Source organism: Hyla sarda, chromosome 4 (assembly GCF_029499605.1).
Source record: "Hyla sarda isolate aHylSar1 chromosome 4, aHylSar1.hap1, whole genome shotgun sequence".
NCBI classification, from domain to species: domain Eukaryota; kingdom Metazoa; phylum Chordata; class Amphibia; order Anura; family Hylidae; genus Hyla; species Hyla sarda.
The window spans coordinates 96,959,756-96,984,558 of record NC_079192.1 but is presented as its reverse complement, the minus strand read 5'-3'; the positions used below and the strand labels follow the sequence as shown (position 1 = coordinate 96,984,558).

Here is a 24,803-nt window from a genome sequence, read left to right as displayed (position 1 = left end):
AATGATGGGAGTTGACGTTTTGTAAAAGCTGGAGAGCCATAGGCTGGACGTTATTGCTGTACAGTCATTCCCATCAACAGACAAGTCTTTTTAGAGGGTACCTGTCTCTATAAAAAGCTTTTCACATGTCCTACAGCAGTGTTTCCCAACCAGGGTGCCTCCAGCTGTTGCAAAACTACAACTCCCAGCGTGCCCGGACAGCCAAAGGCTGTCCGGGCATGCTGGAAGTTGTAGTTTTGCAACAGCTGGAGGCACACTGGTTGGGAAACACTGTCCTAGAGACAAGTGAAAAGTGTTGGTCGGTCGGGGTCTGAGCTTTCCCTAGGGAAGAGTGTGCTGCCCGAGACAACCCCATAGACTTACTGTAAGTTTTGTCTGGCTTAACGCACTCATGTCCCAGCTCATTCTAATGGTCGGTCACAGTGTGAACATACAGACCCTGACTGATCAAAACTTTTGACAGGTCTCTACAACATTAACCCCTTAAGGACTCAGTCCATTTTGAGTCCATTGTGCCCGGGCTGAAAAAAAAAAAAGAAAGAAACTTTCACTCACCTTCCTGCGTTCCCCCGGAGCGCTGCTACAGCTGTTTGGTCCTCCGGTCCGGTCTTCTGCTTTCTTCCTGTGCACGGATTGTCTCACGGCTTCAGCCTATCACCGGCCGAGGCGGACATTGCTGTGGCCGGTGATAGGCTGAGCACCGTGTGACGATCCTTGCACATGAAGAAGACCGGACCGGAGGACCGAACAGCTGTAGCAGCGCTCCGGGGGAACGCAGGAAGGTGAGTGAAAGTTTCTTCTTCTTTTTTTTTTTTATTTTTGCCTGGGCTGAGTACTCCAGTGGAAAACTATTGTTTTTTAAATCAACTAGTGTCACAAACTTAAACAGATTCTTAAATCCTTCTATTTAACCCCTTAAGGACCAGACCCCATTTTGTCCTTAAAGGAGAACTCCAGAGTATAAAAATTGTCCCCCCATACTGCCGGCAGTAAAAAAAAAATAAAGATGTACATACCTTCCTTCGCTCCCCCGTTAACCGGCTCCGGTCTCCGCTGCGATCCACTTCCTGGTTGCCGGTGGTCGGAGAATCATACTGCGCTCAGCCAATCACCAGCCGCAGCGAAGTTCGACTCGGCCGGCGATAGGCTGAGCGGCAGTGTGAGAACGCTTCAGGACACAAAATTCTTCGCTACATCGGCACCTGCTGCTGGGGCCGAAAACGTCACCCTGCCGCTCAGCCTATCGCCGGCCGAGTTGGACTTCGCTGCGGCTGGTGATTGGCTGAGCGCAGTAAGACTCTCCGACCACCGGCAACCAGGAAGAGGAGCACGGCGGAGACCGGAGCCGGTTACCGGAGGCCTCGGGGGAGCGGAGGAAGGTTTGTCCATCTTTATTTTTTTACTGCCGGCAGTATGGGGGACAATTTTTATACTCTGGAGTTCTCCTTTAAGGACCAGACCAATTTTATTTTTGCATTTTCGTTTTTTCCTCCTCGCCTTCTAAAAATAATAATATTTCCATCCACAGACCCATATGAGGGCTTGTTTTTTGTGTCACCAATTGTACTTTGTAATTACATCACTTATTTTACCATTAAATGTACGGCGCAACCAAACAAATATTATTTATGTGGGAAAATTGAAAAGAAAAACGCAATTTAGCAAACTCTGGAAGGTTTTGTTTTCACGCTGTACACTTTACGGTAAAAATGACATGTTTTCTTTATTCTGTGGGTCAATACGATTAAAATGATACCCATGTTATATGCTTTTCTATAATTGTACCGCTTAAAAAAATCGCAAACCATTTTATCAAAATTAGTATGTTTGAAATTATCCTATTTTGACCACCTATAACTTTTTCATTTTTCCGTATATGGGGCGATATGAGAGCTCATTTTTTGCGCCATGATCTGTAGTTTTTATCAGTACCACTTTTGCTTAGGTTTTACTTTTTATAAATTTTTTAATACATTTTTTTTGAATAAAATGTGACAAAAAAGCAGCAATTTTGGACTTTTTTATTTTATTACGTTTACGCCGTTCACCATACGGAATAATTCACAATATATTTTAATAGTTAAGACTTTTATGCACGCGGCAATACCAAATATGTGTATTAACTAGGGATCAACCGATATCGTATTTTTAGGGCCGTTACCGATACTGATAATCGGTGGAAGTTAGGGCCGATAACTTATACCGATATTCTGGTATAAGTTATCGGCTATTTATCCCCCCTCGACAGCGCTGCAGATCATTGATTTAAAGCGGGCGCTGACGTCACGTTGCGCACGTCACGTCACTCGTCATTGCGCACAGAGTAACGCAGGACGCAGCAGGAGCCAGAAGTAGCGTGGGCCCCGGTAACAGGTAATAATAAAACCGGGGATGGGGAGGCAATGGGGCCGGGGCGGTGCGGTGGGTGGTGCGACGCGGCGGGTGGGGGCGGTGTGGGGGGCGGAGCATTATCGGCAAGGTAATTACCGATAATGCCCAAAATCGTGATTATCGGCCAAACCGATAATCGGTCGATCCCTAGTATTAACCCCTTAACAACGCAGGACGTAAATGTACATCCTGATGAGCTGGTACTTAACGCACCAGGACGTACATTTACGTCCTAAGCATAACCGCAAGCATCGGAGCGATGCCCAGATAATGCGTGGCAGGTCCCGGCTGCGATCCTGCGGATGTCTGCCATTAACCCCTCAGATTCTGTGATCAATCAGATCATGGCATCTTCAGCATCGCAGTCACTAAAATGTATGATCGGATCGCCCACAGCGCTGCCACAGCGATCTGATCATCCAGCATGGCAGACGAAGGTTGCCTCACCTGCCTCCGCTGCCTTCCCGACGTCTTCTGCTCTGATCTGCCTTCCCGCAGACCAGAGCAGAAGATGACCTATAGCACTGATAAGTGCTATGTCCTAAACATAGCACTGAACAGTATTAGCAATCAAATGATTGCTATAAATAGTCCTCTATGGGGACTATTAAAGTGTAATAATAAAAGAAAAAAAATTAAGTAAAAAAAAAAAGTGAAAAAAACCCTCCCCCAATAAAAACGTAAATTGTCCCATTTTCCCTATTTCACCCCCCAAATTTTTTTTATATACATACTTGGTATCATTGCGTGCGTAAATATCTGAACTATTAAATAAAATGTTAATGATACCGTATAGTGAACGGCGTGAACGTAAAAAAAAAAAGTCCAAAATAGCTGCTTTTTTCTAACATTTTATTCCCAAAAAATTTATAAAAAATGGATTAAAAGTTTTATATAAGCAAATATGGTATCAATAAAAAGTACAGATCACGGCGCAAAATAATTAGCCCTCATACCGCTGGTTATACGGAAAAATTAAAAAGTTATAGGTCTTCAAAATAGGGGGATTTTAATCGTACTAATTTGGTTAAAAAGTTTACGATTTATTTTTTTCATTAGTATCATTTTAATCGTATTGACCCAAAGAATAAAGAACACGTAATTTTTACCGTAAATTGTACGGCGTGAAAACAAAACCTTCCAGAATTAGCAAAATTGCGGTTTTCTTTTTAATTTCTCCACACAAATAGTATTTTTTTGGTTGCGCCATACATTTTATGGTAAAGTCAGTGATGGCATTACAACGGACAACTGGTCGCGCAAATTACAAGCCCTCATACTACTGTATACAAAAAGAATCCAAAATGACACCTTACTGTACATCCTGCCATCATGGCTACATAGTCCTAACATGATTACGGTGTACTGAAAGTACCAATCCACCACACAAAAAAAGAAAGAGTAACTAAATACCGCTTAATTAAATATAATATCTTTATTAAGTAAACAAAGTATAAAAACATAAGACCAAAAAAATGGAGCTGCAATAACTGAGGACCTCAAAAGCATAGGCCGAGCAACAGTGCAGAGACACGGACAATGATGTGGGAACAACTCTGTGGAAGTTGTATGCCATGCACCTACGCACTGAGAGTGTGTCCTATGTAAACACTGGGAACCCCGGCTGGGTAAATCTTCCCTCCGGAAAAAGGCTCCCAGTGTATTACTGACAACTAAATACAAATATGTTGGCTATTTGCCTTAAGAAGATACGAGTGCTTAAGGTGCTAATTAGTGCTTACCCATTCTAAAGTGCCGTGCTCCGCTCCCCTCATACTAGTCTGTGGATGAAAATATAAAAGAGTTATGATTTTTTGAAGGCGAGTAGGAAAAAGCGAAAACGTAAAAATAAAATTGTCCTTAAGGCCCAAATGGGCTGAGTACTTAAGGGGTAAAAAAAAATGTATGCTTTTTTGGGGGGTAAAATGGAAAAAACTGACATTTTACTTTTTTATTGGGGGAGGGGGATTTTTCAAATATTTTTTTTTACTTTTTTATTTTACATTTTTTACTTTATTTACACTGTAATAGACTATTTATAGCAATCATTCGATTGCTAATACTGTTCAGTGCTATGCGTAGGACATATCACTGATCAGTATTATCGGTGATCTTCTGCTCTGGTCTGCTTGATCTCAGACCAGAGCAGAAGACCCCGGGAGACAGCCGGAGCCAGGTGAGGGGACCTCCGGCTGCCATGCGGCAGCGCTGCGGGCGATCTGATCATCCATTCAAAGTACCGCACTGCCGCTGATGACGTGATCTGTATTGATCACGGCATTTGAGGGGTTAATGGCGGACATCCACACGATCGCGGATGTCCGCCATTACCGGGAGGTCCCTGGTTGCTGATAGCGATGCGATAGCATGATGCGAGCACCGCTTTGGTGCTTGCGATCATGGCGGGGCGTAAATGTACATCATGGTGCGTTAAGTACCACGTTACCATGATGTACATTTACGTCCATTGTCATTAAGGGGTTAAAAATTTTAAAGAGTACCTGTCACCAAATAAAACTTTTAATATAGTTCCTGGTGTAATTAGCAGACACTTTCCCATTCACTTGCTTTTAAAATTATCAACATAATTATGTTTAAAATGTAATAGAATAACTGGCCTCTAGGTGGCTCTGTTCTGTTCCCTGCTGCAATTGATACAGTGAGTTTGGTCTCCTCCTGACGTGGTAGGAGACCAAACTCAGGAAGTGTTTCTCTGCACTGAGCTTGATTGACAGCCGCATAGAGCCTCACTGAAAGCTGCACAGTGCCTGAGGTCTTCTATTCATCACAGCACTGCAACCATGTGAGGGCGGAATTGGCCCCCAGCAGGCTTCAGTGATGTCATGCCTGCTGGGGAACGCCCACTTTCTCCTGTTGGGAGATTGCACTATGTGAGCAAGTAGAACTGTAAGATACTGTATTTTTTTATTGTATTTTATTTTTAACGGTGGGAGGGATGTTAGGAGTAGTTAGGGAACATTGCCTGAGTTAGTTTAGAAAAGTTACTTTGGTGACAGGTACTCTTTAATCCTTCCAGTACTTATCAGCTGCTGTATACTCCAGAGGAAGTTGTATTTCTTTCTGGATTTTTTTCTCTGTCTGACCACAGTGCTCTCTGCTGCCACCTCTTTCCCTATCAGGAACTGTCCAGAGCAGGAGAGGTTTGCTATGGGGATTTGCTTGTACTGTGGATAGTTCCTGACATGGACAGAGGTGTCAGCAGAGAGCACTGTGGTCAGACTGATAAAAAAAATTACAGAAAGAAATACAACTTCCTTTGGAGCATAAAGCAGCTAATAAGTACTGGAAGGATTAAGATTTTTAAATAATAAGTATTAAACAAATCTGTTTAATTTTCTGGAACCAGTTGATTTTTAAAATTTGTTTTCCACCAGAGTATCCCTTTAGGGACTCGGACAAATTTCATTTTCGTTCTTTCCTCCTCCCCTTCTAAAAATTATAACGCTTTCAGTTTTGCACCTACAGACCCATATCTTAAGGCATGTTTTTTTGTCGCCATTTGTACTTTGTAATAACATCACTTATTTTATCCCAAAATCTGTGGCAAAACCCCCAAAAAAATTTTTTGTGGGGTGAAATAAAATGGGCTACCTTTTTCTACGCAGTGCCTTTTTCGCTAAAAATGACGACTTATCTTTATTCTGTAGGTCCATACGGTTACAAAGATACCCAATTTATATAGGTATTATTTTATTATACTACTTTTTACTATCTGAAGGCTCATTTTTTGTACCAAGATCTATAGTTTTTATACCATATACCGGTACCATTTTTATTTTGATGGGACTTTTTGATCACTTTAAAAAAAATGTTTTTTTATTGTATATGAAGTGACCAGAAATTTGCAATATTAGACTTTGATATTTAAGTGTACACCTTTTGACTGTGCAAATTTAACTTACCTTATATTTTAATAGATTGGACATTTACACACACATCGGTACCACATTGATTTTTTTAAATTTTTTATTACATTATTTTATTTTAAAAAAATGGAAAAGTTAGGAGGGGGGATTCAGACTTTTATTAGGAAGGGGTTAATTCACTTTTTTATAAAAAAAAATTTTTAACACTTTCTTTTTTGTCCCCATAGATGGCATGCAATCTTTCAATTGCATTCACTGTTCAATGCTAAGCTTTGGCTCAGCATTGATCAGTTTTATCAGTGCTCTGCAACTCTAGCCTGCTGAGGCTTCCTGTAGCAGCAGAGCAATGATCAGACAGCAAGGAGCCAGGTAAGGGCCCTCCCGCTGTCCACACAGCTGATCAGGACATCGCAGTTTCACCACAATGGTCCCAATCAGCTCCTCTGAGCTAACCGGCACAGTTAACCCAGCATTTAGATGCTCTGATCAACTTTGTGGAAGGGCTAACGCCGGGCGTCGGTCCCATCGGCAATACCCAGCATTAACAGTGGGTCCTGGGTGCTGAGAGCAACTGGGACCCTGCGGGTATGAAGCGTGCTCAGCTCGTCAGCACGCTTCAAACATCGGTAACTGGACCAGGGCGTAAAGGTTCGCCCTCGGTACTTATGCACTCCAATGTAGTCACTGTTGGGACCTATAAAGTTAATGGGGTCCATGCACATATACTGTGGCTTTCCATCTTGACATTTTGCCAAGGTACACATGCCATTAATGAACAAAGCCCAAGGCTGCGGCTCCACACAACTGTTGTTGTGGGGCGATTTTTTTTTTTTTTTTTTTTTGTTCACATTAAACTAACGCAACAAAAACAAAAATGTTCCACTCTCAAGATGCAATTTTTGTGACGTTTATTCAAAATGAGTTTGTATTAGTATAGGTGAAATATGCTTGTGCTATGTGTGACCCTACCCTTAGGGTGTGTTTTGTCACTACAGTTTTATGGCAATTTATTTGCATAAAAATGCCAGTGTCTGATAATCATCAGATGTCCTGAACAGAATCACCTGTAGACTGGGAAAGTTCCTGTGAACTGTCAAAGATCTTGAAAATGCAAAGTATCCGTACAATGAATAAACTTATAGGGTACCTCTAAAGTGAACTCCCACCCGTTACTCAGACCAGGCATGGTGGGACATATTCCACACTCTGAGTTGCTGAGGCAACCATACCGTGTCCTGAGAGGTCCATGCTTGACCCCATCTCTGATCATTAGAACTCACAGTGTATCATATAGTTTCTTTAGTAACCAGCATGTAATGCGTCTCTCCATGCCTGAGCTGAAGTACAGACGAGAGTCTAAGGCTATGTTCACACGGTCTAATGTCTGCACTGAAAATCTGTGTGCGGACATTGCCCTGACAGAGGAGCGCCAGCATAACATGCTGGCAGTAGGACCGCTTGGAAATGCGCCATCTCATAGATGGCAATGGATTTTCGTGTGGCCTGCGCAGAAAAAATAGACATGTCTGTTCTTTGTGTGGACAACGGAATTTCTGTGGAAAACAGGAAGTTTTTCTTGAGGAACACTGCCCTACAGGGAGCCCTGTGTACTTATGCCAAGTTCACACGACCGTTGTGCTCTGACCCATTCTGGCTTTTTTTTAGTTTTTTTGTGCCAAACAGGCCCTGACACCTCTACTTCCCAACGGATTCTATTGACTTGAATGGGGTCCACCAGGTAAAGTGTGGTTTTCTCAAGGAGAGCACTGGCAGTCCTAACAGCGCTATCCTTGAGAAAGCCACACTTAAAGAGGTACTCCGCTGCTCAGCGTTTGGAACAAACTGTTCCTAACGCTGGAGCCGGTGCGGGAGCTTGTGACGTCAAAGCTCCGCCCCCTCATGATGTCACGCCCCGCCCCCTCAATGCAAATCTATTGGAGCTGTCACGCCCCCTTCTATAGACTTGCAGGGGGCGGGGCATGATGTCATGAGGGGGCGTTCTATGATGTCCCTAGCTCCCGGTGCCGGCTCCAGCGTTAGGAGCGCTCCAGCTCTATCATAGAGTTGAATTAAGGGGGTGTGTCAGCCGCCGCTTCGTGCGGTGGTCAACACGCCCCCTTCCCGGGGGCTGCCGGGGCCCCGTACAGGAGATCGCAGGGGGCCCCAGCAGTCGGACTCCCCACGATCTGAAACTTATCCCCTATCCTTAGCATAGGGGATACGTTTTTCAGTACTGCATCTCTCCTTTAAATGATATTCCCCCAGCAGCTTTGTTACGTGGCTGCAGCAATGTGTACACCTGGATAAATAAATCTTGGAATAGATTCAGTGAAAATTCAAGTCTGTGATACAATTCCCACATCATACCCTTATTGTCTGTGATTAATATCTGGATTGTTTTTTCCATCTTATGTTTGCCTCTTAGAAGGGAAAGTCTTGTCTGAAGATCTTACACACTATGTCGTCCCTGACTGTCAAGTGCTCCAAGATTATCAGGAGGTGCTGGAGTTTACAGAGTTACGAGGCATCATCTTTATGCAGACAGCATGCCAAGCCGTTCAGCATCAGCGAGGACGCAGGTAAATGCTCTCAGGAACATGTTAGTGGGTCACTCATATGGGTGGAAAATACAGTGAAACTGCTCCAGAAGACCACCTCTTTGAGAAGAACATTCCCTTATTCAGACCAATGTGTGATGGACTTTCACTATGTGTTATGTATACATTATACACTTTTGGGTGGTCTTTTGAAAGAGGCTTCACTGTATAAAGATAGACCAAGTGGTAGATCAAGTGTTCGTGTATTGTTATAGGACAGAAGCCTTAAAGGGTTCTCTTATTAGAAAAGTCCCTTTTCATATGTCCTATTATAGCAAATGCAAGTCTTTCAAACAGCTGCCTCTTAATATCATTTTAGGAGTAGTGCAGCGAAAAATAATTTATCCCCTATCCAAAGGATAGGGGATAAGTTAAAGAACACGGGGGTTCCGAGCGCTGGGACCCCCCACGATCTTCTGAACGGGGCACCTGCAGTCTGCCTGAAGCGGCCGTTATGACCCCTGCAGGAAGCCGCAGCTGACACACCCGCGGCCGTTATGACCCCTGCAGGAAGCCGCAGCTGACACCCCCCCTCCATTTATTTCTGTAAGATAGGGGGTCGGCACACCCTCTTCCAGCAGACTGCCAGGGCCCCATTCTGGAGATCCCGGGGGGGGCCCAGTCTGTGGGATTGTCACAGTCAGCCACACTTTTCTCCCCGCTCTTTCTAACAATTGATTGGGGTCTGAACACTCAGACACTGACCAATCAAAACTTTTGACTTGACTCTAGAACATATCAAATGTTTTTTTAAGTGACTGGTAAACTTAAAGCTTACATTGATTCAGATTTCAGTGGCTGCTTTCATGCAGGAATTGACTATTTTTTTTCCCATGGAACTAAAATGTATTTTTTATTTTTTTTTTAACTTTCCCTGTTGAAATAAATTGGGGGTTTTATTTTTATTTATCTATTTTTTATTTTTTTTATGCAGAAATAAACATGGCTTCTACATCAAAAACCCTGCATTTTTTCCTTATGTACATGCTCTTATTCTGGTTTTGAGATGTCCTCCTGGATAGACAACTGCAGTCAAAAGATGAGACCTCTATATATGTCAGTGTTTCCCAAACCAGGGTGCCTCCAGCTGTTGCAAAACTACAACTCCCAGCATGCTTGGACAGGCTTTGGCTGTCCGGGCATGCTGGGAGTTGTAGTTTTGCAACAGCTAAAGGCACCCTGGTTTGGTAAACACTTGTATTTGTATAGCAATGGGGGTTTGGCACTCTTAGGCCACGTACTTAGTGTCGTATAACTTCACCTTGAAATTTTGGGGTATTACATTTCTATAGGAATCCCTAAGACTAACAATCTGTCAGTTTCATGTGCAGAAATCAACAAGTGAATCTGACAAAAGCTAAAAGAGCACCAGAGCGTCGGAGCCCTTTGTTTTAGCGATTGTTAGGGGCTTTGCTTATAGACCTCAATTATAAGAACGTGTAAGGTGTCTCAATGACCTGTCAGAAGAAGTTAAAGGTGCACATAACCTTTATAGGCTTCAGTTTGGATTCTTTTGTTACCATGAAATTAAATGCATCCATTGATTAGTTCCCCAGGCTAATTTCTATGTAATAAGCCTAATGCAGTTTATATCTGATGTGGAAGGAAAGTCAGACTGACTTAAATAAAGCACCGATGAATACATACATGGGCACTTGTTGCACAAATAATGAAGTTCACAAATAATAGAAAATTATTCACATTTTGGATGCCTGAGTGAGTGACCCATATCTTTTCTCCTCACCTTGGACATGCATGTGTATGGCTTTCCTAGAGGTGCCCTTCTGTCCTGTATAGAATAGCCTTCACATAAACTCACTCAGCCCGTGATGTTGCACATCCAGAATCCAATGTGACCTGCTGTAGTTGGGGAAGTGTACTCTTTACTCCTCTTTAGGTGGTCTGGGCATAGACCCAAAGGTGTACTCCAGGGAAATAGACATATAGAAAAGCTCCAAAGCCACCACACTACCTGGATATGTTCCCTGTAAACCATCCTACCTGAAATGCATGGCTCCTGTGGCCCCTGTTGTGTTCTCTGGCTGCTTGATATTTGTTGTCATCCTTCCCTCCCCTTGCCTACACCTCTCAGCAATGTTTGCAGCTCTGCCAGCCAGAGAAGCCCCCACCCTCCTGCTCTGAGCAGCAGAGAGAGGTTCAGTGTCTAATTGGCTAAGGCCGCACACACCTCCCAACTCTCAGCACTAAAGAGAGCATGACACATTAGTGCAGGGTAAAAACCACATGGTCTGTGTCTCTAAGGAAGGTGGGGGCTGCTTTCAGAGAAGGATTTGGACAGAGACATGAATGACTGGATGATGTCATTCCCTCACTTCATGCATATAAGGGACAACCAAAGAGGGGAAACTATGTGTAGCTAATGAATGATATTTAGAGGATGAAATACATTGATGAAAGGGAAATGCTGGGCTATGGGTTTAGTTCCCCAGAAGACCCCTTTAAATGCATGTAAAGAAGCTCAGCCTGTCTGGTTATCCCTCCCATAACTTAGAATAGATCAATACTGGAATCAAATCTGAGAGTAAAATGAAATGGATTTCACTATTTGACCATCTCTGAAGGAAATAAGTGACCTCAGAGGATGGTAGGAGATGAGTAATGGAGACATTTAACATGGCTTTGGTGTAGATAAGAGACTGGGATATTAACAAGACAGAAATGAGGGTGACTATTTAAATATGTGAAATTAATCCTATATACTTCCTCGGGGTATATGCATTTGTTAGTGTGGTCTGGGGAAACCCTGGGAGAGAAGCAGAATTTCCTTTTAAAAAATAAACAAATCAATGGCTTTTCATGTTGATAAATGGGAGGTACTTAAAAATCAATCAGAGAAGAAATGTTTACCTGGGAACTCAGAATCCATTTATTCCAGATACAGGTGGAATACAAATGTAGGTGTTTAAAGGGGTTATCCAGCATACAGTGATTTTAGTACGTACCTGGCAGACAGTAATGAACATGCTTAGGAAGGATCTGCGCTTGTCTTGGGGCTAAATGGCTATGTTGTGAGATTACCATAACACTGTGGCTAGCTTTTTGTGAACTGGTATTTCCTTTTTGAGTTTTCTTCTTTGCCTACAAATCCCATAATTCCATTTTCCTCCCTCCCACACATCAGCCACCCCACCCATTGAAACATAAATGAGCTGCATACATTCAAAAGACCTGTGGTTTTCAATCAGGGTGCCTACAGCTGTTGCATTAGATGTAGATTGATCTCTCTCCCACCAAGCGATCGCTCCACCCATTGAAGCAGACAGGCTCCCTGTCATCAGCTGACTAGTGAGTCAGGTCTCGGCCGCATTGCAAGCTTGGAAAAATATGAGACAACAGTCATTTTGTATGCTGTTAAATATAAATATTGGGGTTAAAACCACAGAAGAATTGTGAGAAAACCATCACACACAGGTACAGACATTATATTATGAACTACACTAACTTTACAGCCCCTGTAGCATAGTCAAATAAATAAAAATTCCTGGAATACCCCTTTAGCTATAAAATCAGTTTCCCGCAGCGAGACGGGCGAGACAGAGAGCTGGGGAGAGAAGTCCATAGCTGAATGTTTATTACGACTCATTCTAGCAGATGGGGGGGTCTGTACACCTAGTACCTGACTGATCCAAACTTTTGACGTGTCGATAAGTTCTAATATGCAGACATTATCCAGGGATCTGTAATTCCTATCGCCCGACGCCCGGGACATGCTGTCCGGGCGCCGGGCAGGTGAATTTTTCCGGCCCTTAGCCCGGCTTCGGGCAAGCAGGGCCTGACAAGTGCTGCGGCACTCTGCAGTCTGTATGGGGCGAGCTCCCGACTCGTGCCCGCTCCATACTCTGCAGCCCCCGGCTGTGGAAACTTGCGTCCTCTGAAGCAGAGCAGGGGGAGATGAGAAGCTGTCTCTCCCCTGCTCTGCCTTCTTTCTGCCATGCAGACGAGCGAGGGGGAGATGAGGTGGCGTGGCTTCTTTCTCCCCGTGCAGACCTGTGTCCTCTGCCTTCGCTCCACACAGCTCTAGCTTCGGAGAGCTGAGGGAAGGAGTGGTCGCACGTCTGCACGGGGCGCAAGTTTCCACCTCACACCACCGCTAATAGCTAGCATGCAGCGCTCAGCAGTATGTATAAAGCGGGCTCCGGACTCCTGCCCGCTCCATACTCTGCAGCCCCCGGCTGTTTTCAGATGCTCTCTTGTAAGGTTCTGTTACTTCCATTCTTTTGCTGAAAGATAAAATGTGAAATTGACAAAAAAAATGTTTTTTATATGTATATTTTTATTAACATTTTCAAAATAATACAAGCCAAAGTCCACAAATGGACGTAAACAGTATGTCACAATGGCGTAGATATCCAATAAACCTCGCACAGCAGCAAATTCACCCCCACCCCCTCCCCAACTCCCCACCCTTAAACATACGTAGCCCATTTCTTTGAAGCAACATAACATGTGAGGCGAAGAAGACATAAAGAATATACTCACAGTTATGAAGAAGCGCAGCATGTCTATTCGACCCCCAAGAAACCAAGGGATAGGTGTGGCTAACTTCCACCCTCATCTAATCGCAACCTACCCAATTCTCCTGAGACATCCCTAGTCAGATACCACGTTGTGTCTTTAAATATCGTCAAAACCAGAACAATGTCATCTCTAGAGAGGAAAGACTCAATAAAATTCCTCCACTTCTTTAAAAACCCTTTGGCAGATTTCTCTATCGACCTACCCAACTCAGTCATGTCCATGAACAGATAGCGTTTCATCTGCATCAAGACCTCCGGTATGGATGGAACCGAAGCTTCCAACCAATGCGCCAGGATATACCTCTTAGCTACCAACACGAATGTGTGAATCAACAGAGTCATATTCGTATTCTCCGGAGGAATGTGTAACAAGAGCATAGGTACATCAAAGAGTAAGTGAATTTGCAAATGATGGTTAAAGAAGGAAAGTAAAGCTATCCAGAATTCCTCGCTCTTAGGACAGGTAAGTAACCCATGCAGGAGGTCAGTCTGGAAGGCCCCACACTGCGGGCAATGTTCTATTCTATCAGGGTGTTGGGAAGTGTGGGGGAACGAGAAGCCATAAGTGGCGTGATGTATGATACAGAATTGGGTTTCTCGCCAAGTTTCGCTTATCACTGCCTTACCAACTTTTCGCCACCTTTCCAATATGGGTAGAGTCAACTCGGACATATTCAACTTGTTCTCCCAGTATCTGAACAAACAGACATGCAAGGTATCACTACCCTTTCTCTTCACATGCTTATATAATAATGACAAGGATTGATAAGCGGAACTTGGCGAGATCAAAGGGTCAAAGGATGTTGAGGCATGTTCCCTGGTCAAATCCGTGAGCCTAGATTTAAGGAAGTTAATTACTTGACAGTATGGGAGGTAGTGACTGTTCGATATGCCAAACTCACTTCGGAGTTCGGAAAATGTGAGGTAACGAGCTTCCGCACTATGGAACAACTGACCAGCTATTGATATTCCCTTCTCTCGCCACACCCGGTACATCTTATTATCCCAACCCTGAGGGAATTCCGGGTGTCCCCACAGTGACATATGTTTGCTAATAGTGAATGGCAGAGACATAGCTGCTCTACAGGCTTTCCAAGCCACAACAGTGTCTCTCAGAATTAAGCTGGAGCGAACCTCTCTGGGGAAGGCCTTGAACCTGGTATGTAGCAAAGCCGACAAATTCCAAGGTTCCAACAAAGCCCTCTCCAGAGCATTATTAGAAAAAGAGTCACTACCTCTCAGCCAATCAATACCATGACGATAAAGACAAACTAAATTATAGTGTCGGACATCAGGGAAGTTAACACCCCCCTTATCTTTTGGCAACATTAGCTTTCTCAGTGCTGCTTTTTTGTCACATTTTATTCCCAAAAAAAAAAAAAATGATTATCTAAAAGTTTTATATATGCAAATGTAATATTGATTAAAAAAAAGTACAGATGACGGCGCAAAAAAATGAGCCCTCATACCGCCCTATATACGGAAAAATGAAAAAGTTATAGGTGGTCAAAATAGGGCGATTTTAGATTACTGATTTTGTACAAAAATTTTATATATTTTTTTTAAGCGGTACAAAAATATAAAAGTATCTAGCCATGGGAATCATTTTAATCGTATTGAGCCACAGAATAAAGAACACGTCATTTTTACCGTAAAGTGTATAGTGTGAAAACGAAACCCTCCAAAATGTGCAAAATTGTGGTTTTCATTTAAGTTTCCTCCCTAAAAAAAATATTGGGGGGGGGGCATCGCCGTACATTTTATGGTAAAATGAGAGGTTTTATTACAAAGTACAAATGGTCACACAAAAAACAAGCCCTTATATGGGTCTGTAGATGGAAATATAAAAGAGTTATGGATTTTAGAAGGCGAGGAGGAAAAAATGAAAACGCAAAAATAAAATTGGCCTGGTCCTTAAGGTTAAAATGGGCTTGGTCCTTAAGGGGTTAATATAACTTAAAAGATTGTATGATATTGTCAAGCATGTGGCGTATTGAGCTGCAGTTTACAACCAGACTACGGTATGTAAATACATTGTTTCTCTTGTATTTTTAGGCTCTGTCCACATTTTCTCTTACCTATTTCCCCGCTTAAAGGCCAGACTTCTGCCACCAGCAAAAAGGACAGTCTCCTGTGGTCTCTAGTGAAGGGGGACCTAAGGATACATTTGGTATGTGCCACAGAAGCTTTGTCGGCACATATGCCAAATGTAATGAAAGGCAAAATGTAGGCAGAGCCTTGAGGCCCACACAGGACAAATATTATCTGAATGACCTGGTTATTGTCCCATGTAAAACGCACGGTGATCAGCTGACAAATGAGCGTTTTTTGCCGACAGAAATTGAAGAAGGATCCAGTGATCATACGTGCAGCGATTCCCTCCCAATAATTGGCTAGTCTAAATAATCCTTTCAATGAGCAGCGAACAACTTGTACATACAGTTACCGGAGCTTGTATTGGGCCTTTATTATGAAAAAAGACCCTAAGATTAGGTAAAACCTGAGTGTCACAAAATCTTTTGTTTTGCCATATCACTGTTGCATTGCACCCACTTAAAAATTCCCCCTGCCAGGCCAGAAACATAGAAAGGCAATTAACATCCATTATATATTCCTCCGACAGGGTTTTATCCAGAGTGGCCATAGAAATGATAAATCTGCACTTTATCTCGGCACCAAATTTGATTTGTGTAACGATTTCCGTCCTGATCCGGCTATCAGTGAACCTCACAGCTATCCCATTTTATGAAGTTTAATGGACACCATCCAGTGTGAGAGACGTGCTCAGAGAAACTTAACTGCTTAGCGGGTATTGAGCTGTGGTTCCTGTTAACCATTTTTTATATTTTTAGCACATTTTTAATTGATTTAAAACCAAGTAAAATGCTTTTTATGCTGGCGATAATATCAGATTATAAGGAAGGTGAAACCTCATTGACTTCCATGTTTTCATCTTTCTTGGAGAGCTTTCTTCAGAGTTGGATAAAGATGGTGCAGCCTATTTTTTACAAGATGAGTAGTAAGAAGGACTTTAGTGGTGTCACCATACAGACTTATATGTCTTTATCCTGTATCAGATGTAACATTTTCACATTTTGTGTTTACAGGCAGTATAAGAAGCTACGTTCCATGCTTAGTGATTCTCGACATGACTCTATCTTTTTCCCAAATGAGTTCCAGCATTACGCCTATCTCCCTCGGGAAATGGGAGAGTCTGTTGAAGACTGGCAGACAAGGTACTGTGACTCTGATGTCATCTAAACTTTTATTAAAGACCCAAATATAATATTAATGCATCGAGGAGGAAAAGAGACTCAGCGACTCACCATGCTGTGGCAAACTTCTCTTTATTCCAAGAGGTACATCTGGGTACACACCAAAGCAAGGGAGGGCAGGGAGAGAGGCAGTGGGTGCTGGTAGGACTACGCAGTTTTGTGCCGACCTGGCACTTCTTCAAGCTATACTATCTCTTTTCCTCCTCGATGCATTTGAATGGACTAGCTTCACTCTGAGCACCACCTGAGACTGCTACTGTGGATGCTGGTTAGGGTGGGTTCACACCACGATTATGCTGTACGGTTTCATAAAAAAAAAAAAAAAAACGTATACAACCGCACAGAAAACCGTGCCCATAGACTTCCCATTCAAAACCGTATTCACCATATTGTATATGGTTGTCTCCGTTTTTCAAACCATACGTTTTTTGTTTTTTTCCGGACAGAAAACCGTGGCCTGCCATGGTTTCTGGTCCTGGTGAAAAACTGTATTAAACCTTATGTTTTTAAAAAAAAATTATTTATTTATTTTTTAACATGGGAGTCAATGGGAACCATACAGAACCGTATGTGCGTACAGTTCCATCCGGTTTGCACCATATGGTTTTTGACTTTACACAGTTTTTTTTTCTTGGAATTTCAATCAAACAAGTGAAACTTTATTCATAATGGAGTGAAAAGTTCAAAACTAAGTTTTTTTTCGTAAAAAACAGATGCAACCGGACATTATTTTTCAAACCTCATACATATAAACACACTTTTTGATACAGTTTAGTTAGGTTTTGAGGAATCCGATTTTTTTTTTTTTAAATCAAAAACCTGATACAGGAACTGTATTGCAAAAAAACCCAGCCTTAGTTCTATTCATTCATTCAGCATTTTGCTCACCATTCACACGGTAGTGCCAGGTACATTAGTCTTTTTTTGCTATCCTAATATAATATTGTCTACTCTTTGTTTCATAATTATGATATAAAAAGGAAAAGTTGTAGTACCTTCCCTGCTGGTACTAAATGTATTGCAATGAAAAGGAGACACAGCAGTAAATACTGTGCTACTAGGGGGGTAGCACTTGCATGAGCTCAGCCCCCCTTGAAACAGCTCATTGGTGGGGGTCTGTACCAGAAATCAGACCCCCCCCCCCCCCCTCTCACCGATCTAAGATTGATACCGTTTTTTTTGGATCACCCCTTAAACATTTTTTTCCCTATGTACCTTTTGCAGATGTATTTACAACTCATGTGTTTGGTACTATCAGCACTGTCGTGCTATGCTTCCTGTCATTATGGTGACTGAAAAGGAAGATGTCATTCGAAGATACAGCAATGAAACTGAGGGGGTTTATGTCTTGTCATTTAAGGTAAGTTATTAGAGAAAAATCCATAGACTACGACATCCTCCTATTACAGCATGCACGTAGCATATTTACATAAGATCCATGTGATATGATTGCAACTACCCTTGAGTGCATCAGCCAGATATACTGTTGGGAGATGCCCAGTTTCCATCTGACGCCAAGTATTTTACATTATGCCCTTAAGATTTTCTTTTTTCAAATCTCATGTTCTATTATGAATTGTTTGAATGACCCTGCAGTGTTAATCTGCATGTTTCCATGTAACTCATTCGGCTCCTTATAGAATTTCCCGAAACCAATGTTCCTTTAATAATATCTTCATAGTTCGGCATCCAATAGGAATGCCATGTGGAATGGGTCTGTATGAAATTAGTGCCTTCCCCCCAAAGAAGTATGGAGTGGTAATACACACTTATGATGAGCACAGATGGGCCAGAATATATCCATATTACTAATGTCTTTTGTTCCAGGAGAAGGTGACCTCGAATAAAACTACTGACCATGACCTTCTATTTAGTTGGATTTTTTTATTTTTATTTGTACATTACAAAGCAGACAGAATGTGCTAGGTAGTGATTTTTTCCCACAGCAACCAATCACAGCTCAGCTTTCACTTTACCGGAGCTTGTTAGCTGAGCTGTGATTGGTTGCTGTGAAAAAAATCTCTCCGGTTTTTCTCTCACACAGTTTGATAAATCTGGACCAATGGGTCTCTAACTGAGATGAGGGGCTGCTGCTCCTAAATAAATGACAGCACCTTAGGAATGATGCAGTCATATTTTCACTGCACTTACAAGCACAGTGGCAGACATGATGGCACCTTTACAGTGATGCCAATATCTGCATAAAGTACACAACAAATGTCCATAGCTCATGCCCAGGACAGCAGGCCTCTGTATGTAACAAAGAGGAATCTAAACCACAGAGGTTTTTATTTATCTCCCTTTCAATTCCATTAAAATAAAATATAATAATTTATCCCATTTTGGTACCACTGTTCTGACAGCTACTGGTTCATGCTTCTCTCATCGGCTTCTTGGTTTTGGTGGCATGCTGTCCACGCAGGAACTCTTTGCCCAGCCAATCACAGACATTTGCAGGGACAACATATCACTGGAACTAGAAAGCAGCCGAGGGCAGAAGGGACTGGGATATCTTGAACCGGCAGCATTGGGGGATCAGGGTAGTGAAGTATGTTTTTATTATTATTTTTTTATACATCACATTAGCCCAACCTAAAAAGAAAATTGTGCTGCCAATATATGCATTTCATTCTGTTCCTTAAAACAGATGTTTTACACATTTTGTATCTTTCATAACAGAATTACTTAGAAATCTTCTGGCCAGATCTAAAGGCAGCACAGGAACTCTACGATTCTCTTCGGCAGGCCCTCTGTGAACATGAGACTGATAGCTGGGAGTGTAAGGGGAAGGAGTACCAGGAACATCTTCCACTGGAAATTCTGGAAGCAGGCATTAAGTCTGGAAGATACAAGCAGGTAAGTTACACCCCACTGGTCAGAAGGGGCAGTATAGGCAGGTAAACCATTGTGATGAGCTTACTTGAATATTTATGTGCAGGGTGTCCTCAGTGTCAACAAGCATCGCTCCCAACTTGAAGCATTTGTACGACTCCAGGGCTTGGCAGGAAAGGATACAGGTAAGCTGTTATGGGAAATTGAGCCATGGTGTATTTGTCCAGCAGGAGCAGCTGCAGTAAATCTGCCTCAAAATCTGCATGGATTTAATAGTGCAGGCTAACTGTAGATTTTTTTTTTACACTTCATAGGTTTAAATCCACATTAAAATGAGCATGTACATACAGACTTTGTGAAAGATTGCCTGTTGCTTAATCATTGATGGAAAAATCTGAAAGACCCCTGAAACTTACTGTTTAGACCTAGGGTCCAGGGCCTTTAACAATTCGCAGTAATTTTACATGACCAGTTTTCTTCTCATCTTTTATCAATTTTGGAGGAATGTTCTTGGTGCGATCAGGGTTGCAGGCAGGCTATGGCCCGAAATGACATAGAACTGTATGTGTACAGGGATAGAAAAATTTTCTATATTTGGTTAACATATTGAAGCACTTGATTCCAATAATATTGAACATCTGTACATGTCTACATGTAGTGGTAGAGATCACATCACGCCTGGGCCAGGAGCCTTGCTGAAGTGTAGGGACTTTATAGTTGCCTTCACCTCCTCCAAAGTAATTGGGAGCTTCGGCATTTTGATTCTACAAAAAAAAATTCAGGGAACCCAGGGGTGTTTGCAAGTGTTACGAATAAGGGGGGAGACTTATCAAAACCTGTGCAGAGGACCAGTGGTGCATCTTGCTTCTTTCATTTTTAAAGAGGCCTGTAAAAAATGAAAGTGATCTGATTGGTTGCTATGGGCAACGGCCCAACTCTTCCTCTACACAGGTTTGATAAATCTCTCCCAAGGTACCCAATATGGGAATAAAAGATACTGTCATGGCCGTAAATGTTGGCACTCCTGAAATTTTTCTAGAAAATAAAGTATTTCTCACAGAAAAGGATTGCAGTAACACATGTTTTGCTATACACAGGTGTATTCCCTTTGTGTGTATTGGAACTAAACCAAAAAAGGGAGGAAAAAAAGCTAATTGGACATAATGTCACATCAAACTCCAAAAATGGGCTGGACAAAATTATTGGCACCCTTTCAAAATTGTGGAAAAATAAGATTGTTTCAAGCATGTGATGCTCCTTTAAACTCACCTGGGGCAAGTAATAGGTGTGGGCAATATAAAAATCACACCTGAAAGCAGATAAAAAGGAGAGAAGTTCACTTAGTCTTTGCATTGTGTGTCTGTGTGTGCCACACTAAGCATGTACCACAGAAACAGGAGAAGAGAATTGTCTGAGGACTTGAGAACCAAAATTCTGGAAAAATATCAACAATCTCAAGGTTACAAGTCCATCTCCAGAGATCTAGATTTGCCTTTGTCCACAGTGCGCAACATTATCAAGACGTTTGCAACCCATGGCACTGTAGCTAATCTCCCTGGACGTGGATGGAAGATAAAAATTTATGAAAGGTGTCAACGCAGGATAGTCCGGATGGTGGATAAGCAGCCCCAAACAACTTCCAAAGATATTCAAGCTGTCCTGCAGGCTCAGGGAGCATCAGTGTCAGAACAAACTATCTGTCGACATTTAAATTAAATGATATGGCAGGAGACCCAGGAGGACCCCACTGCTGACACAGAGACATAAAAAAGCAAGACTACATTTTTCCTAAATGAACTTGAGTAAGCCAACATCCTCCCGGGAAAACTTCTTGTGGAGAGATGAGACAAAGATAGAGCTTTTTGGTAAAGCACATCATTCTACTGTTTACCGAAAAGGGAAAGAGGCCTACAATGAAAAGAACGCAGTACCTACAGTGAAATATGGTGAAGGTTCAATGATGTTTTGTGGTTGTTTTGCTGCCTCTGGCACTGGGTGCCTTGATCGTGTGCAAGGCATCATGAAATCTGAGGATTACCAACGGATTTTGGCTCACACTGTACAGCCCAGTGTCAGAAAGCTCGGTTTGCGTCCAAGATCTTGGGTCTTCCAGCAGGACAATGACCCCAAACATGCGTCAAAAAGCACCCAGAAATGGATGGCAACAAAGCGCTGGAGAGTTCTGAAGTGGCCAGCAAGGAGTCCAGATCTAAATCCCATTGAACACCTGTGGAGAGATCTTAAAATTGCTGTTGGGAAAAGGCGCCTTCCAATAAGAGACCTGGAGCAGTTTGCAAAGGAAGAGTGGTCCAACATTTTGGCTGAGAGGTGTAAGAAGCTTATTGATAGTTATAGGAAGTGACTAATTTCAGTAATTTTTTCCAAAGGGTGTGCAGCCAAATATTAAGTTAAGGGTACCAATAATTTTGTCCAGCCCATTTTTGGAGTTTGGTGTGACATTATGTCCAATTTGCTTTTTTTCCTCTCGTTTTTGGTTTTTCTAATACACACACAGGGAATAAACGTGTATAGTAAAACATGTGTTACTGCAATCCTTTTTATTATAGATTATGAATTATTGGATCAATGTTTTGTAAGAAAATAAGGTTTTGATATTCGTCTTTCATGACTACAAGGGCCCTGTGCTATTGTTTCAAGGGCACTTTATCCTGTAAAAGTGTGATACAGCAAATGTCTAAAGATTCCCTTTGATTGATTGTTATAATGTTGGTTTTATCATTACACATTGTATTAGGAGTGCTTAGAGGACTGATTTTCTGAGATTTTAATTTTTGTAAAAGTGTTAGGGTCCCTGGTTTACCCTGGACCGATGGGGACCCATGAACCTCACCTAGCCACATCTTACACATCAGGGCAAAATTTTCCTCCTCCTAGTGGGTTTTCATGAGAAGAACGATATCCGCTCTCTGTCTTAAGATGTTGAACCATCATTCCATATTTATGCAGGGAACATAAGCGATTAACATTCCATGAAACAATCTGCATAATAGAGGATGAAAGGGAATGTGAATATATCACATGGCTGCTAGTACCCTGGGGCATCTGGGCCGAGATCCCTCCCTCCCTCCCAAAATCAAAAAATATTTAAATGGGCACTGTCAGATACATAAACTTTTGATATGTTGTGGTGGTCGACACAGCTCCATGCACTGATTGGTGCCCGTTCAGTGCATGGGGAGAGCCAGGGCGCCAGGCAGGAGATCGCGGGAGGGGGTCCCAGCAGTCGGAACCCCTGTGATCAGACACTTATTCCCTATCCTGTGCATAGAGGATAAGTTGGTAAGTACCATAGTACCTCTTTTAATTGGCCATCACTTCATAAACCATATATCCAATCTGAGATTGGCTTTAGTCTTTACATACAATGCGTAAAATCCCTAATAGAAAATCTAATTTAATTTAATTAGCTTTGAATTTATGAATGATCGGTATATCCAGTCTATGTTAAAGAGGCACATATCCAACAATTGCACCTCTTTGATATAGATATACAATGCAGTATTATGTGGTGAAGGAATATGATATTGCAACATCCTAATTTAATGTTAGTATTCAGTTTAAAAGTAGTAAGCTTATTTAGATAGTCAGTCAGCTTATCAGGATCCCAAGAGAGCTGAAACAACCTTTCAGGATTCTCAGAAAACTGTATTCAATTGTATAAATAACAAACTTGTATAGAAACATAATTCAGTGCTTGATGTACTGATCCACAGTATTAATAGTTTGGTAAAGCCATTGCTATGATGTGGGGAGTAGGTTTTTACAATCCCTGGCATCCCGGTTTGTACTCACACATCAGTAAGGCAGAGCTCCCGCTCGTTCTTGTGGCCTGCAGCATAGTTGTCATGAATCGGACGTACTGGCATCTGTGCCCCAGGGGTGACTGTTTAGTTAATAGAGCTGGATTTAATTGTGTGCCATTCAGTCTTTCCAATAGTAGATATACTGTTATAGTGTAGTGATGTGCTTCTGGGTACAAAGTCCTGTCTGAAACAAAAACTGGAGTGATTTACACATAACAACCAATCACAGCTCAGCTTTTATATCTCAATAAACTGTAATTGGTTGCTATGGGTATATCACTCCAGTTTTTGTCTTAGACATATTGATCTGGGCCATAAATATATTTTTGATCTTCTCTCGTCTTCCTCTGTAGTTTATTCTGCCGTCCTTTACCAGTCTTATTTCATCCAAAAGCAGAATGAAGTAGTCAGGGAGATTAGGTAAAAGCAAAAAATGACATCCCAACAAATTGTCATAAACTTCACCTTTTATCCAGTGATCAGGGTTATGTCGCAGTTTCCACAGAGGATCATATAGTGGACAACAGGTTAATAGTAATTTAAACAAAATACAAAAAAACAAGTCATGGCGCCAAACTGCTCTCCGACTAGCCAAATAGAAGATGTTGACAAGGAAAGGACCCACAAATAAAGAACATTTAATTCCACTTATGTAGGTAAATCCTAAGAGCTGGATCTCTTTCCTCTTACTTTGTCAGACAGTCAAGTCTGAGGGTGTCGAATGCTGAGAATAGAAAAGCTTCCAGTATAAGAGCAAGAACCAATAAACATGGTATTACAGACACTTGAGACTCTCTCCTTTTTGGTGTTGCTTCTGTTGGTGCAGATGATAGGTAAATGTCTGGGGGTAAGTCCTCGGAGATCTCTGTGTAGATGAGGGGGACGATCTCTTAGGGCTGAGCAGTATACCGGTTCATACCGAATACCGAAATTTTTGGGCTGCACGATATGAATTTTAACCCATACCGCAATACCGGTTTGGCCCCTCCCCCTCGGGAATGAATGAATTATCAGCCCAGCTCTGCGCTGTCCCCATCGAGGAACTACTCACATGTCACCCGCAAGCGCTGTCCCCATCGGGGTAAATACTCACATGTCACCCGCAATCGCTGCCCTCCTCTTCCTCCTGTTTGTTGCTGCAGCCGGCGCTGACACTATACCAGTGGTCTTCAACCTGCGGACCTCCAGATGTTGCAAAACTACAACTCTCAGCATTCCCGGACAGCCAATGGCTGTCCGGGCATGCTGGGAGTTGTAGTTTTGCAACATCTGGAGATCCGCAGGTTGAAGACCACTGCTCTATACTGTGCGGTATCCCTGTGCTGTATCCCTATGCCCGGGCTGCAAAAAATAAACAAAATTAACTTCAACTCCCCTCCCGTTGGTCCGGTATCGGCCTCACCTGCTTCTTGGGGACGGGAACGTCGCACAGCTGTCAGCCTATCACCGGCCGCAGCGA

The 24,803-nt window shown here is 42.4% G+C and overlaps 1 protein-coding gene across 3 annotated transcripts in view; it reads left to right on the top strand.

Annotated features, from left to right (window-relative positions):
• The window catches only part of DIS3L (DIS3 like exosome 3'-5' exoribonuclease), a 59,980-nt gene that overhangs the window by 12,349 nt on the left and 22,828 nt on the right, over positions 1-24,803 (top strand). For 2 of the 3 annotated variants that reach the window (XM_056571683.1, XM_056571681.1), the window contains exons 2-6: positions 8,704-8,857; positions 16,521-16,649; positions 17,913-18,048; positions 19,368-19,544; positions 19,627-19,705. In XM_056571683.1, coding sequence (XP_056427658.1) covers positions 8,814-8,857; positions 16,521-16,649; positions 17,913-18,048; positions 19,368-19,544; positions 19,627-19,705 — 565 coding nt within the window. In that variant the 5' untranslated portion in view covers positions 8,704-8,813. The remainder of the gene's footprint in view (positions 1-8,703; positions 8,858-16,520; positions 16,650-17,912; positions 18,049-19,367; positions 19,545-19,626; positions 19,706-24,803) is intronic. The other variant, XM_056571682.1, reaches the window with a different exon arrangement.